This window comes from Danio aesculapii, chromosome 11 (genome assembly GCF_903798145.1).
Source record: "Danio aesculapii chromosome 11, fDanAes4.1, whole genome shotgun sequence".
Classification (NCBI taxonomy): Eukaryota; Metazoa; Chordata; class Actinopteri; order Cypriniformes; family Danionidae; genus Danio; species Danio aesculapii.
Window position 1 is genome coordinate 22,842,839 of NC_079445.1, and position 16,084 is coordinate 22,858,922.

Genomic DNA, 16,084 nt, shown 5'->3' on the forward strand with positions numbered 1-16,084 from the left:
CAAAATGAATAAGAACTTAGTTTACAATAAAAGGACTTTTTAACCAATGCGAATATGTGGTGCTGTGGTTTAACTTGAATCGTGACACCAATAAAGGGCAAGCCAATTACATTTCTAAGGTAACCTCGCGTATGTAAATTTAAACATTTATTAGTGGCGATGGCAAAAAGAAAAAAAAATCTAGAAATTTTCTTTGTTCATACATTGTGATGCATTATATTTGTTTATTTTTGAGTTGTGCATGAACATAAATAAAGGTTTTGTTTATTAATAAATAAAGATTTTGTTATATACACACCCCCAACGGCTCTTTAAAAAAATACATTTGATAGGTGTATGGATTCCCAGTTCTGGGTTGCAGCTGGAAAGACATCCACGGTGTAAAGCATATGGTGGAAAAGTGGTTCATTCTGCTGTGGGGACCCCAGATTAATAAAGGGGCTAAAGCTGATAAGAAAATGAATGAATGAATAATATAATAGAACATAATAAAATTAACAAATAGTTATTTGTTTATATTCTATGTATTATTTATTTTGATGTATTTATTTAATAGAATTTTTCTATACTTTATATTTGCTTTTGTTTGTTTTTTTGTTTTTTCTTGTTTAATATTTATTTTAATCCTCATTCAATTTTTAAAGACTACAGTATTTAGTCTTACATGATTTTATTTTTCATACAAACACTGCTCTTTTTTTCAAAAGTGGTTAAAATACACATGTTACATAAATAGAAAACAGTAACACAGTCCCTGGCGCTGTTAGTAACCAAGCTGCCAGCAGTCATACAGTGTATGTTTATGACTTCGCCATTTGTGATCATTTATGTATGTGTGTGTCTCTTTTTCTCCGTGCAGTCTTCCGGAAATGTGTGGGTGACTCACGAGGAGATGGAAAACATGGCAACCTCTACCAAAATGGTTAGTCCATCTGGGTGACTCCCTCATGCCTGCGGTGCCATGCATATGCTACGCTTCCGCAGCCCTCACAACCCCCAGCCTGCTGCCCCGATCCACCCCAACCCCTCTGCCCTGCAAACCACCAACGAGTGCGCTTCGTAAAGCCTCCGCATGCTTCTGTGTCACTGCTGTCCTGTCGCTTTGCATAACCATTAAGTACTGTTTTAAAGTCCCCCTGAAATCAGAGTTGACATTTTTAAGATTGTTGACATAAATATGTTAGTCTTCAGGTTATCTGTAAGCTAGCATGCTACAAAATAGTTATCAGATTTACATTTGGAAGAAATAAGCATATTATAGGAGCTTATGGGATGCTTAGTGGGTCCAGGTTTAGTACATCCAAGATGGTAGTTCTGTTTCTGGTAAAAGAAACAAGAGAGGGAATCCCAGTATTGTTTGTTTAATCACAACAGGTTGGTATGTTTGTTAATATACACAAGATCTATAAAAACAGAAGAAATACAAGTCAAGTCAAGTTGAGCTTTATTTATTCCACTACATGTGTGGTCAAACAGTGGAACAAATGTCGTATCTCGCAGGACCACAATGCTACATAAATAAACATAATCATATACATGAACACAACACTGGACGTAAGATACCGGAGAGCTAATCTAACTATACTAGTTACCAACTATACATATACTATACATACTTAAACTATACACTATAAACTTGTATTGCACATATATCAGTAAATTACACAAACATAAGGAATATACAGTACGTAGTTTAATTGTGTAGTATTATTATTATTATGATAAATTAGGTATACAGTAACAAGCATATTTCATTATCATACAGTAATATTGAATAGCAGATGTCCAATATTACTGTAGAAGCAAAAAACTGTAACACCCTAAAGTAAACATTTCCATCAATACTGGACAATTTGCTAATGTATAACTAGGAAATACACATAACTGAACCTCTCATCTTCAATCATCTTATTTTCCAGTTCAAAGTTCGATATGGGAACGTTTGGTTTCAACATTATTCACTTTCACTTTGTGATGCAAAGTGCGCTTCAATTAACAAGCAAATATCAACATTCAGAAACGTAACTTGGATTATAAGGGCAAATATATATAGAAACTCATTCATAATCATTACAGAGTGGTGTAAAACATGTACTAAGTGGATTACACATTCCTGCCAGCCTGATTTGTTTGCTTCATTTGTTGGATTCTGCATTAAACTAGCTTCTCACACACACGCATCCTACAGTTATGTGATGCATTGTGTATGTGCTTTAGTAGAAAGATAGGTCTTTAATCTTGTTTTGAACTGAGAAAGTGTGTCTGAGCCTCGGACATTATCAGGAAGGCTATTCCAGAGTTTGGGAGTCATATATGAGAAGGCTAAACCTCCTTTAGTGGACTTTACTGTTCTGGGTACTACAAGAAGCCCTGAGTTTTGAGATCTTAATAGAGTGGGTTGGATAATATATGTGAGTCACCTCAGACAACAAAATGCTTCAATTATATCAAATATATTAATATTATATGTAATATATTCAAATTATATTATATAAATGCTGTAATTTAAAACGGGGAAACTATTTTTCCTTATATGGACACTGCATTGCTGTTATTGAAGCTTGCTGTAATGAGTTTCATGTGCTTTAGCTCACTGACTCTTGCTGACAGAAGTGTGATATAATCAAAATGCTATTGGCTATTTTAAAAAGAGAAGGGACTATACCTAATGTTTCAATTGAACTTATTTGACACATTGAACAAGCATTTCAGGGGAACTTTAACTAGATTTGCAGTACGTGTTAGCTGGTAATGATGAGCTCAGATGTTGTTGTCTGGTGTGCAGTTGATTTCCTCTGCTTCTGCTGCACTCGGTGAGTTGTTTAACTGTAGAAGAGCATTGCTTACACTCTCTGTCTCATTGCTCAAACACGCTGACTAAAAGGACAATGAGGAGGGAAGCTGGGCTCAGGTAAGAGGAATGACCAACTCAGAGTCTGCCACTGACCTCTTACATGTGCTGGTATATCTTTACTTTAGCCAAAATGTTCATATTGAGAGTTGTCCATTGACTTTTATATGGATTTAAAAATCCATTTTGTCATACTGAAATGTATTGTAAGAAGTTCAATACTATTATATGTGTACTATATGTGTAAGCAACACAAAGACTTTGTTTAAATTCGTGAATATGATGATATGATATTTTGTATTATTATTACTATGCTATTTTACGTGCCAAAAATAAATACATACATACATACATGCATACATACATACAAACATACATACAGTACATACATACATACATACATACATACATACATACATACATACATACATACATACATACATACAGTACATACATGCATACATACATACATACATACATACATACATACATACATACATACATACATACATACATACATACATACATGCATGCATACATACATACATACATACATACATACATACATACAGTACATACAGTACATGCATACATACATACATACATACATACATACATACATACATACATACATACATACATACATACATGCATACAAACATACACACAGTACATACATGCATACATACAGTACATACATACATACATACATACATACATACATACATACATACATGCATACAGTACATACATGCATACATACAGTACATACATACATACATACATACATACATACATACATGCATACAGTACATACATGCATACATACAAACATACATGCATACAAATATACAAACATACATACAGTACATACATGCATACATACATACATACATACATACAGTACATACATACATACATACATACAGTACATACATACATACATACATACATACATACATACATACATACATACATACATACATACATACATACATACATACATACAAACATATATACATATTATTTAGTACATTTTTGTTACAATTTCATCTACATTTTATATATTTTCTACTACTAAAATGTATAAAATGTATAACTAATTAATAATAGTATTATATTACCACAAAATCCATAGTTTTAGCATATTTATAATCAAACTATTTTTAATTATTGTTTTTGCTATTTTTTATTATATGTTTACTAAATTCATATTTTATAGAACTTTTCTATAAAACTGGCTAATAACAAATATGTGCATAAATAATGTATATAATATATATATATAATTAATATAAATATTAAAAAATAAAATATTTGTATAAACTTTTTGTTAATTTTAATAAATACATAAATACAAAACTATTTTTATACACATTTTAGAAATATTGTGTTTTTTTAAATAATTAATTTATTATTTAAAGTTGTTGTCAGATGCAGATGCCAGAGGCACAGTGAAATTATGTCTCTCTTGTACCTCAGACACTGGCATATGGAGACATGAACCATGAGTGGATTGGGAACGAGTGGCTGCCAAGTCTCGGTCTTCCTCAGTACCGGAGCTACTTCATGGAGTGTTTAGTGGACGCTCGAATGCTGGACCACCTCACCAAGAAAGACCTGCGCACACACCTAAAGATGGTGGACAGCTTTCATCGGTAAACTCGTTTTAAAGGGCACATGTCTGTTTACTTACTGTAGCAGCTGGAGATTTCCAATGTCTGCACCAGAAAAACATTATAAATGTTTTGCTATTGTACCGAATAGAAGAGTTTCACTACTGAGGACTTTGTGCTAAATTAAATTTTTGAAGGAAATGTGCCAAATTTAGGTCAGTTTAACTTTCTGAAGGAGGCACTAATACTAGGGACTCACCAATTCTGGATGCACTTGGCCAAAAATGTAAACCAAAAATGCTAATAACTATTTATTTTTCATCATATAAAATTTATATAAAATCAAATAAAATTAATATAAAATATTATATAAAATAAAATTTGTATAAAATAATTGTGTAATTTTGTTGTTTTTAAATCTAACTCAATAGCTTAAATTTTACTTATGTTAAAAACGCAAGCTAATAATTATCACATTTTATTGACAGGAAAATTTTATTGACAATGAACAAATCGAGAGGCATCTTTTTACCAGCGTTGCCCTGACAGCACATTTCTGCTTTTCCAGTTAGCGTGTGTTTTTTATGTGTATATGGGTACTGTGCATGTGCAAAATATCATTTTCGACTAATATTTTTCGGCAGCCAAATATTTGGTCCATTCCTAGTCATTACATGCACTTTGTGTTCTAATTACAAATCCGAAACAAATACAGCATGTCACTTAAACATATGAGAACATTTCCAAAAATTCTTCTCTGAATGTGCTTGTTAGCATTCTGTACGGCTAATGTGGCTAAAGTTACCACTGACTGTATTCACTGAGAACAGAGCTATGACAGATTTATCTTGAAACTGCTTACTCTAGATCATAAACAATCATTTATAATGCACTGTATAGTCATGTGATGGATTTATCGTTTCTCTAAAGATTAGAGAATTGGACAAAGTTATAAATGTAATGTTTATTAGTTATTACTGACATTTTTGTTGTGTGCAATTCAATTGTTTTGTTGTTTCTGGAGTGCCAGAATGAAATGTAAAGGCTCCGCCCTATTCTTGAAGGCAGCAGCTCATTTGCATTTAAAGGGACACATCCAACAGTGATGCTAAATTGCGCACACACAAATAGGGGCAAACTTGACCAGCAAAAATAAATGATCTGAAGCTGAAATTCACAAATGCATTCTGGGGACACCACAGATTTAATTTACATCTTATTAAAAGTGATAATGCGGTGACGCGGTAGTGCTGTCGCCTCACAGCAAGAAGGTCGCTGGTTCGAGCCTCAGCTGGGTCAGCTGGCATTTCTGTTTGGAGTTTACATGTTCTCCTGATGTTTGCGTGGGTTTCCTCCGGGTGCTCGGGTTTCCCCCACAAGTCCAAAGACATGTGGTACAAGTGAATTCGGAAAACTAAATTGTCCGTAGTGTATGTGTGTGAATGATTGTGTATGGATGTTTCCCAGTGATAGGTTGCAGCTGAAAGGGCATCCTGTGTGTAAAACATATGCAGTCAATACTGTATGTTCTTTTAAAAAAAACACACTGTAAAATGACGTTACCTGCAATGCTACATTTATTATGTCTTGCAGGGCTAGTTTGCACTATGGCATCATGTGCTTGAAAAGACTAAACTATGACCGGAAGGAGCTGGAGCGAAGGAGAGAGGATTTCCAGCATGATATCAAAGGTATGAATAAATGTCTTGTGAAGGAAAGAGCACTATCTAGTGGTCATAGCTGTTAATAACGGGTTTCTGTCAGGAATGTGTGAGGAGAGGTCAACAGCTGAGCTTTTTAGTGTCAAATCCATTTAAAGGGACGGCGCCCGGCTGAACTTCAACATCACACATGAACTTGACACAGCTGTCACAGCTTTTTAAAATCTTTCATCTTCAGCGATAAAGACACACGCACCAACTGCTTGACACACACACTTAAGCAAATTACGCACAGGATTGTACAAACAGAAAGCAGAAGAGCCAGCTGTGCGAAATCATCACACTGCACTTCTACTGTTACCTAAATACTGATATTTACAGTACTGTTGTAAACACAACCAGTGTTTGCTGCATTAATGTTTACTGCATGGGATAGAGGTGGTCTGAGCAAAATCATTTAGTATATATACAGTATACACTAAAAGTTTGGGGTCAGTACGATTTTTAAATGTTTTAAAATGAGCTTCTCCTGCTCACCAAGGCTGCATTTATTTCATTAAAAATACAGTGCAAATTGTACAATTGTGAAATGTTATTGCACTATAAAATACTTGTTCAAAAGTAGTTTATCATTAATTTAGTAAATTATTTCAGTGATTTTAAAGATGATTTTTCAGCTTCATTACTACAGTCTTCAGAGTCTCATGATCCTTCATAAACCACTCTAATATTAATTCATTATTAATTAATTAATTATTAATCATTATTTAATTATTCATATCATTATTATTAATGGTGATAGTAATAAAAGGAGTAATGACTGGACCAATAATTTCATTTGAAACTACATACAATAAAAGGCAGTTATTAAAAATGTTAATAAATATTTAACGAATAAATTTTTTTTTTACATTTATTAAATGCTGCCTTGATAAAAAGAATACTTTTCATTAAAGGAAAAAACTGACCCCAAACTTTTGACAAAAGTTAATAATTAAGTTTTGTTATTTCAAAAAAAAGTATCTGTCACGTTAGGGTAGAGGGAAGGACGAGGACTCAAGTGCAGGAACTAATGGATATTTATTAATTGTAAAAAATAGAACAAAAAGGGAACAAAAACATCCCAGAGGGGGAAAGATATAAGAAAACAAACTTGACTGGGCAGGCTGGCAGGGATCAGGGATGGACAGACAGGACAAGGTGATAATCGACGACAAACTGGCAAAGGACAGCAGACATGAGGAGAATATAAGCAGAAATAATTAACACACAAACAGGTGAACATAATAAACTAATAATGGGTTAACAAAGAGGGTGGGACAAAACAATAGACGGGAGAGTAAATGACACAAGAAGCAACACAAGCCATGTGCTTACGTAAAACGGGACTAGAACACGCAGCCAGTGAGAGAACTCATTAACCCCGTGTTCACATGAAATACTAAAGCACATGCCGCATGCACAACGTACTAAACACAACACCAACAGAAGACTGAAAACTCAAAGTGCACTCACACATGCAACGTGCATGTTTCATCCAAGCGCCAACCGAAGCCAACTAGACTGAGATGCTGAGACTGAAACACCACGCAGCAGACAGACCGACCCCAAACACCAGGATGAGAGCAAACACGTCGCAAACACACTCAGACCCCGCGTGCTTGCATCAAGCGGGAACATGCACAGCCCGAGCGCGGCCAAGACGACGCTCATACAAAAGACACACTATGACAGAAAATCAGTGCTCGACTTGAGGAAACTCGACCAAAACTGAATATACAAGACAGGACAAAACTAGTGTCTGGACTCTGAACAAGAATTAACAAGACCGGAGTGGCAGAATCCTGACAGTATCTTAATCTTTTAGAAAGCAGTAAAATATTTGTATAGTAAAAATTATTATTATTATTATTATTTGTTATTATTATTTACAAAATTAATATTTTCAAACTGAAACATAAAAACCATCAAAAAGAACAATGTTTATTTTAATTAAATAACTTCTTATTTGAAGAAATTGTACTGATTGTTATTGAATTATTGTATAAGAACTAATACTTTATACTTTAAGAACTTATACATTATTTTCAGCATGTTTCTTTTTTTTTCTTTTTTTTATATTCTTATGGACAAAATTACATGAATAACTCCTATTCAACATAATGCTTTTTTGTTATAAAACCTTGCCTATTCTATGTATATTTACAAACATTAGCTCCGCTCCCCCTTACTTCTATAAATAGTTTTTTTTTTTTTTTATAAATGAAAGATCACGTGAAATATTGCACTGTTATTATCATAAGGGAATTGTTCAATTGTTTTTAGTTTTTTTCCCCTGATTAGAGAATTACATTTGGACTACTGGCTGTAAAAATGTCTAATAACTGTTATATCTTTGTTGGTGATTGGTGATTGGATGGATGTTGTACTGACTGGGTAGCTCTACTTGGACAGAGGAAAATTAACTCATGTTTAAAATGTTTTAAGACCTACAACACAATAATTTAGACTGTTTACTTAAGACCGTTTAAGGCCTAAACTTTTGCTTTTGAAATTGAAGACATTTTAAGACTTTTTAAGACCCCTTTATATAAGCATACATGACATTAACCAAGCACCTTTTTGCTTTATTTACATAGTGTGGTTTATTCATAAACTAATTTCGAGAGGATCACGTGCTTATAATCAACACGGCTGGCTCCTCATTAGCTCCGTAATCTGACCCATAAGATGATTACGGATGCATTATAAATAACCAGAGTTTTTCACTCCAGTTCCTCCCTCTTTTTCCGATGGGCGACACGGTAGCCCAGCGGCTAGCGCTGTGGTCTCACAGCAAGAACACCACTAGTCCAACTTCCTATAGGACTGGTTGGTGTTTCTGTGCGGAGTTTACATGTTCTCCCCGTGTTCGCGTGGGTTTCCCCCGGGTCCCCCGGTTTCCTCCCACCACCCAAAAACACAAAACATAGTCAATCGACTAAACAAATTATCAATGAAACAACCCTAGTTTACACTTCTCACGCAGCGACAAGTAGGGGAGCTCTCGAGACCTACCTGAGCTCCCCTCTCGCCCTTCTAACGGGTGGGAGCCCCGGGCTTGAGGATATTACGAGCTTAGGGCTCTCTCCCGGGACAGCATGCCAAATACGATTATCAGCTAAGTGTGAACTCTTGAATCCAAATAAATTCCCCCTTGGTCAGCAAAATGTAATTATGCCTTAATTATTAAATGATTACTTGTAGTTATTTCTTTGTTGAATGCTTTATAATAAAACTGTATACAGTCAGGTAGTGTACTGACTGACTGCCTACTTGACTGTAGCTGGGTCTGTTTACTGTGACACTGCTGAACAACTCTCAAAGGTAATAGCAAACACATGTACTGCTGTTTCTGTCAGACACGCTGGTGTGGACCAATGATCAGGTGATGCAGTGGATTCAGAACATCGGACTGAAGGAGTACAGTAATAACTTGCTGGAGAGCGGCGTTCACGGAGCTCTCGTTGCCCTCGATGAGACCTTTGACTTCAGCAGTTTGGCCCTCATTCTTCAGATCCCCATGCAGAACACACAGGTGAGGGCTAGAACACAGCTCCATACAGTACCTGCTTACCAACAGATGTGATGATCTATTGGATCAGTCTTTCTAAAGCCATTGTGTCCTCCAGGCCAGACAGATTCTGGAGAGGGAGTTCAATAATCTCTTGGCACTGGGAACTGACCGGCGCCTGGAAGAGGTAAGAGAAGTTTCTCTATAAATATATAATTGGATTTCCAAAATCATGGAATGGTCATCAGATGTAGATGCTGGAAATGCACTGCAGTCTGTTTTGTTTTGCAAAGGAGCCAGAAGCGTGTCACTAAAAACTGTTATATATAATATTTTGATGTTAAATGAAGCAATGATTGATGTTCAAAAGGTAGAGCAGAGCTGCTAATGTACATATGTAGACTTTGTTTTAGACACTGTTTACCTGTTACTTTTATCAGCACTGCCTAAATGAAGCGGTCATAATTATGTATTATTCCACGTCATTTTATGTGTATGATAGAGAAGGGAATTTCATTTGTATCTGTGCATATATATACAAAAACATCCCCAAATCAGAAAAAGTTGGGACAGTATAGACAAGCAAATAAAAGCCAGGACTTTGTAATGTGTGCTGAAAGTGGTTTTGCATTGTCTTGTTTAAAATATAAATAGCAGTGCCTGGAAACGTAGGCAGCATATTGTGCTCCATAATCTCCATGTACTTTTCAGCAATAAACGTGCCAGCACAGAAGTGCAAGTTACCTTTGCCAAGGGCACTGACACAACCCCATGACAGACCCTAGCTTTTTAGCCTTTTCTTCTTTGGTCACTGAGTACACAGCTTTTATTTCTCCCCCAAAATACCTGAAATACTGATTCATCTGACCACAGTACACGTTTCCACTGTGTGATGATCCATCCCAGATGCCTTCGAGCCTCCGCTTCTGGATACTGTTAACATAGGGCTTCCTTTTGGCACATTACATTTTTCACTGACATTTGTGGATGTAACTACTTATTGTGGTACTTGAAAAAGGTTTGCCAAAGTAGTCCCCATGTGGTGGTATCATTATAGATGAATGACCCTGATTTATATTATTGTTCTGTCATACTCATTCTCTACCGCCAACTTCGAATTAGTATGGATGGTCAAAAGAACAATATCTGAACCCAGTTATTATGGTGTCCTTTTTTCCACAGTGCGATGACAAGTCTTTCCGAAGGTCTCCATCATGGCGCAAACGCTTCAGGCCGAGGGATGGCCAGGGTTTGGGTATGATGCCAGGATCCTTTGAGACCCTCCCTGCTGGATTCCGCCTCAACACAATGTCCATTCCCCACTCCATGACTGCTGTGCCCAAAAAACAGCTGCAACCAGAAGGTACAGCGGGGGGACAGGGGGGATACAAGGGTGAATCGAGTTCAGCGATGCCGTTAGCATGTACTAACAATAATTGGTGCCTTGCTAACTCTTTCCTCTTTACAGTATATCTTACAACACTAATTGTGAAATAAGTGCATATGGATTTAAGCATGATGATTGGAGTAACGAATGTGAATGGCACGGATCGGGTGGTTCGGTTTGTGTCACTGCATGTTTTCTGCTCTCTATGTGTCTGTGGTTCAGCAGCCGGTCCCCCGGCCCCGCAGAGACTAGACCCCTCAGCTGTCAGGACTTACTCCTGCTAACTGCTTTTACTAATCACTGCACTCGTACTAACAGGTAAGACCTTCACTGCTGCCTCTGCAGTCTTTTTGAGTAGTTGACTGCAAAATACTGTATAAAAGGGATAGTTAGTCCAAAATAAATGAGCATTTGCTGTTAATCCAGTCACCCACATTTAATATTTTATAGGTTACCTTTAAAAAAAAAAAACCTAAACATTGTTACTTTTTTTACTTTTAAAACACTTTACTATGATATAGAAGAAAAAAAAAGAATCAATCATTTGTGTCACCATGTGTAAATTAACAGCAATCTTTATTTTAGGGTGAACTGTCCCTTTAAAGGGTCAACATTTAAAGAGCCCCTATTATGCACTATAAAAGGTCCTATTTTGGTTTTGGAGGGTGACCAACAACATGCTGATATGCATGCAAGGTCAAAAAACACTTTCATTGTCTTATAATATGCATTCATTTTTACCTAATTATCCCAAAGACTCCAATATGATTTGTTTATTGATTCATTTGTACCCAAATCCCTCCTTTGCGAGGGTAATCTGCGCTGATTGGTCCGATGACCCATTCTGTTGTGATTGGTTGACCATGGTTATGAAGTAGTCAGAGCTCAGAGTATATGTGTGAGCCTAATGCAGGAGTGCAATAACAGTGACACCCATTCAGTATTATTATAACTATTTTGAAAATGGACCGCACCACTCGTGTGTAGGAACAAATGACGTGGCCATAGCAACAGCAAACGGCAGAGGATCATGGACTCAGAAACACATTTAATCCAGTAAAGGAAGAAGCATGCGTCGCATTTTCAAAGTGATTTTAGATATGTGAATAGCCCCATAAAGATTTAACCTGAGAGAGATGTTATAAGCACTGATCTATAATAGATATCTGATTACAAACCACTTAGAGCAATAACAAGTTACAACACACAATTAAATACATATTTTGCAAACTACAGAAAAAGAGGCAACAATTTTAATCATATTTACAGGTTATTTAGGAAGGAGAAACACTTACAGGACCTGGAGTAAGAAGAAACTGGTCCATATAAACTGTGTAAGAGTTACTGACAAAGTCCCACACATTAGTAGTCTTTGCTGATCCTTCTTTTAATAAAGAATGGCTGGCGAATCCCGCGTTGCAGCGTAGGTTATTGTATTAATCATCAGAAAAATGACAGGAACAAACACAGCACAAGGTATACTGTCGTACTAAAATTAACTTTTACCCTTTTTTTTCCCCCGCAGTCACATCTCTGGCCATTTCTGTGATAGCAATCTTTGCATCATGATCAATCCCATGATCCTTTGTGCTCCGCTAGTGTTTGACGGGAAAGGCAAAAATCTGAACCCAACACGATTCATTTATTCGACTCTGAGTCGACTCTTTCATTGAAGAATCAATAGTTTTACACACGGTGCACTTTCAGATTTAAACCACAGCTGGATGTTTCACTTCGTGCTGTGTTACACACTGCATGGAAGGTCATTTTTAAAAACCCATAATACATTGTAAACCCTAATGTTGTCTATACTTAAACAATTAAATAAAGTTGACAGAACATAACTTAAAATTTTGCATTTTGGTCCTATCACTTAAAAATATGAGTTAATTTAACTTATGTACCATGAAAATGGATAAACTTAAAATTTCAAGTGTAGTGAGCTCAAAATCATAATTAATCCTTTGAAAAAAAATAGGTCATTTTCACAAATGTAGTCTTTACTGTAAAATTCTAATATGTGCAACCTTTTACTGTAAGTGCAAGGCCTTTTTTAAATCAGAAAACAAATGGCTTCAGGTACAATTATTCATCATAATGTGAATAAATGGCTACTTATTTTTTATTTAAAATTTATTTAACCATTTTTTCTTAGTATATCATTACACACACTCAAAACCCTAGTAAGTTGACTGAACTAAATTAATTGAGAACTCGTTGCTTCAATTTAATTGAGTAATGGAAAACTTGCATATTTAAGTTTATTTAACTTTCCGGTTTTGTAGACTATACTTAAATTGTTCAGTTCATCAAACTTAGTACTTAAGTAGATTATACTTAAATTGTTCAGTTCACCAAACTTAGTACTATGTTTGGTGAACTGAACAATTTAAGTATAATCTACTAAAGTACTAAGTTTGGTGAACTGAACAATTTAAGTATAATCTACTTAAGTACTAAGTTTGGTGAACTGAACAATTTAAGTATAATCTACTTAAGTACTAAGTTTGGTGAACTGAACAATTTAAGTATAATCTACTTAAGTACTAAGTTTGGTGAACTGAACAATTTAAGTATAGTTTACAGAACTGGCAAGTTAAATAAACTTAAATATGCAAGTTTTGGGAACTCCATTACTCAATTAATTGAGTAAACTCGTTGCCTCAATTTTATTTAGTTCAGTCAACTTATTAGGGTTTTCAGTGTAGGGGCTCTTTAAAGTGGATCAAACCCTTTCATCAAAGTTATCCTAAAACTGTTCAACAAATCCCATTGTTGGGTTTGGAAAAAGCGTTTTTGATCCTCTTTAAATGTAGACTATTGTATGTGTGTAAAAGTATATTGTATTTTAAAAGTTACCTGGTTTTATTGCCAATGTGTAAACAGCTTAGAATGAACCTAATAAACAAGACCTACTGCTTTTCTTTTCTTTCTTTTTTTGGTCAATGTTAACAATTGCTAAACAGCATGTCTTTGACCTAAAATAAAAAAAGAAAAACTGTATGCATTAAATTTTGTCATCCCACTGCCCTCTCTCACGTTTTAGTTACATTCTGAAGGTATGCCCTCTAACAATAGATGTAAAAATCTGAATCTATTCATGTCAATTCTTCCATAAAATAACTTCAAGTTACACATGATAATTATGTAGTTATCCAGTCCATCAACAGAAACATGTCTGACATACGTTATGTGGATTAATTGTATCATGCAGAGAACAAACATTTTAAGAATTCTTAATTTTGCTTCTGCTTTTCTCCCCTTTCCCTGGCAGTGCATTCCCACTACCTGTACGGACACAAGCTTGCGGCCTTTCGAGAATGATATATGCCAAAATCTGGGGACACCTTGAAAGGACGAGGGAAGGGCTTTACTTCCCCTGTCCTGAACCACACCAGAGCTTTCATTGGACACCGTGCAATAGAGGGGGACAGAAGGACGAATTTTGAACTTTGAGTGCGTGGAACGCATAGCAGCTGTAAAGGAGAAATCTCGTCATATCAGTTGTTTCCCAGTAATCCCGGTTCTATAGTCTTTGTGGTGGTCGTATTTTACTGGTGTATTGGCCCTGTAGTCTGTCAGTGCTAGTCTGCTCCTTTGGGTGTGCCATTGGCATTTTACTGTATAAAGGCCCAATCCCACCAAGAGCGATAACTGTATTGATAACCATAAAAATACATGTAAAGATTAGGGAAGTCCACACCACAATAATAACAATAATGTCACAGATGAATGATGTCTTCATAGTAATAGTTTTTGATGTAAATGGTCCCTTGTGATTAAAAAAAATCATGCATATAGTAGAATAATATAATCCACAATTAGAAACTAAAAATACAAGAAAACGTTTTCCTACTGATGTACAATCGAAGCATTGATAGCCAATCAGAAAACATCCTGCTCAAATATTAAAAACTGCAGATGACACTGCAGTGTGGTTGGTTATGATATAATGGATATTATCATCCATTTATGTAAATGCTGATATATTCGATCTCGTTTGTAAAATTGCTGAAATTTTGCCCTCCCGCGAAACTCCTGGTTAGCAACAAAATCAGAATCCAATCAGAATCCATCATGCTTTGACAAGCGCAAACATTTAAAGTAACAGATGCAAAACTGCAGCGCATACTTATAAAAAACAGGACATTATTTTTAGTTGGTGTGGATGTTATATTATTAGTTTTAGTTATCTTCATAGTTATCACTCTTGTTGTGAACAGCCCTTTATGATAACAATAAAGATAGTTTTAAAATCTTTCACACCACTATAACGATTGTAGTTGAATACACAGAAACATTGACAGCCAACCAGTATCCATCGTGCTGTAATGACCCCTAACATTTAAAGTGACAGGCGCCAAACTGAAACACATGCTTATAAATAATAACAGGGCTGGGTTTTGTAAAAACCTCATTGGCTAAGTTGATTGTTGAGATAACTTGTTGCAATAGTTGTACAATCAACTTTAGGTTATGATGCTTTTGAGAAACGCAGGCCAGAATGTAATTCACAGTCAGTGTGGACACCAATATAGTTATGGTATACTCTCTAAAAATGACGTTTGCCATTTGAGCTGAAACAACACAATTCTTGAGTTTATTTACGACAACTCAATTGTTTTATGTTCAGTCCACTTAAATCTGTAAAATTTAAAAAGTTAATTAATTCCTTCATGTTGTCCCAACACAGACTGATTGTGTGGAACCCAGTATATTTTAAAGCGTAATTACAGTATTATCACTTTAGCTAATTTGCTGTGAAGTGCCCAATTGTGTGAAATCCTTTTAGAATGATGAAAAAGATTGAATTTTGCTCATGAAAATTTGATCTAACTGTCATAGATGTGACCCTATCTCTATCTTTATAGTTATCGTTCTTGTTGTGAACAGCCCTTTATGATAACAATAATGATATAGTTTTAAAAATCTTTCACACCACTATAACAATATAGTTAAACTCACAGAAACATTGACAGCCAACCTGAATTAATCATGCTTTAATGAGCACTAATA

The 16,084-nt window shown here is 35.4% G+C and overlaps 1 protein-coding gene across 1 annotated transcript in view; it reads left to right on the forward strand.

Annotated features, from left to right (window-relative positions):
- ppfia4 (PTPRF interacting protein alpha 4) overlaps positions 1–15,847 on the forward strand; it is a 187,616-nt gene extending 171,769 nt beyond the window's left edge. Inside the window, exons 22-30 of the mRNA XM_056468039.1 lie at positions 860–922; positions 2,885–2,911; positions 4,334–4,509; positions 6,061–6,158; positions 9,530–9,705; positions 9,800–9,868; positions 10,864–11,044; positions 11,291–11,386; positions 14,343–15,847. Of these exons, the coding sequence (XP_056324014.1) occupies positions 860–922; positions 2,885–2,911; positions 4,334–4,509; positions 6,061–6,158; positions 9,530–9,705; positions 9,800–9,868; positions 10,864–11,044; positions 11,291–11,352 (852 nt within the window). The 3' untranslated portion in view covers positions 11,353–11,386; positions 14,343–15,847. The remainder of the gene's footprint in view (positions 1–859; positions 923–2,884; positions 2,912–4,333; positions 4,510–6,060; positions 6,159–9,529; positions 9,706–9,799; positions 9,869–10,863; positions 11,045–11,290; positions 11,387–14,342) is intronic.
- Positions 15,848–16,084: the final 237 nt, after the last annotated feature.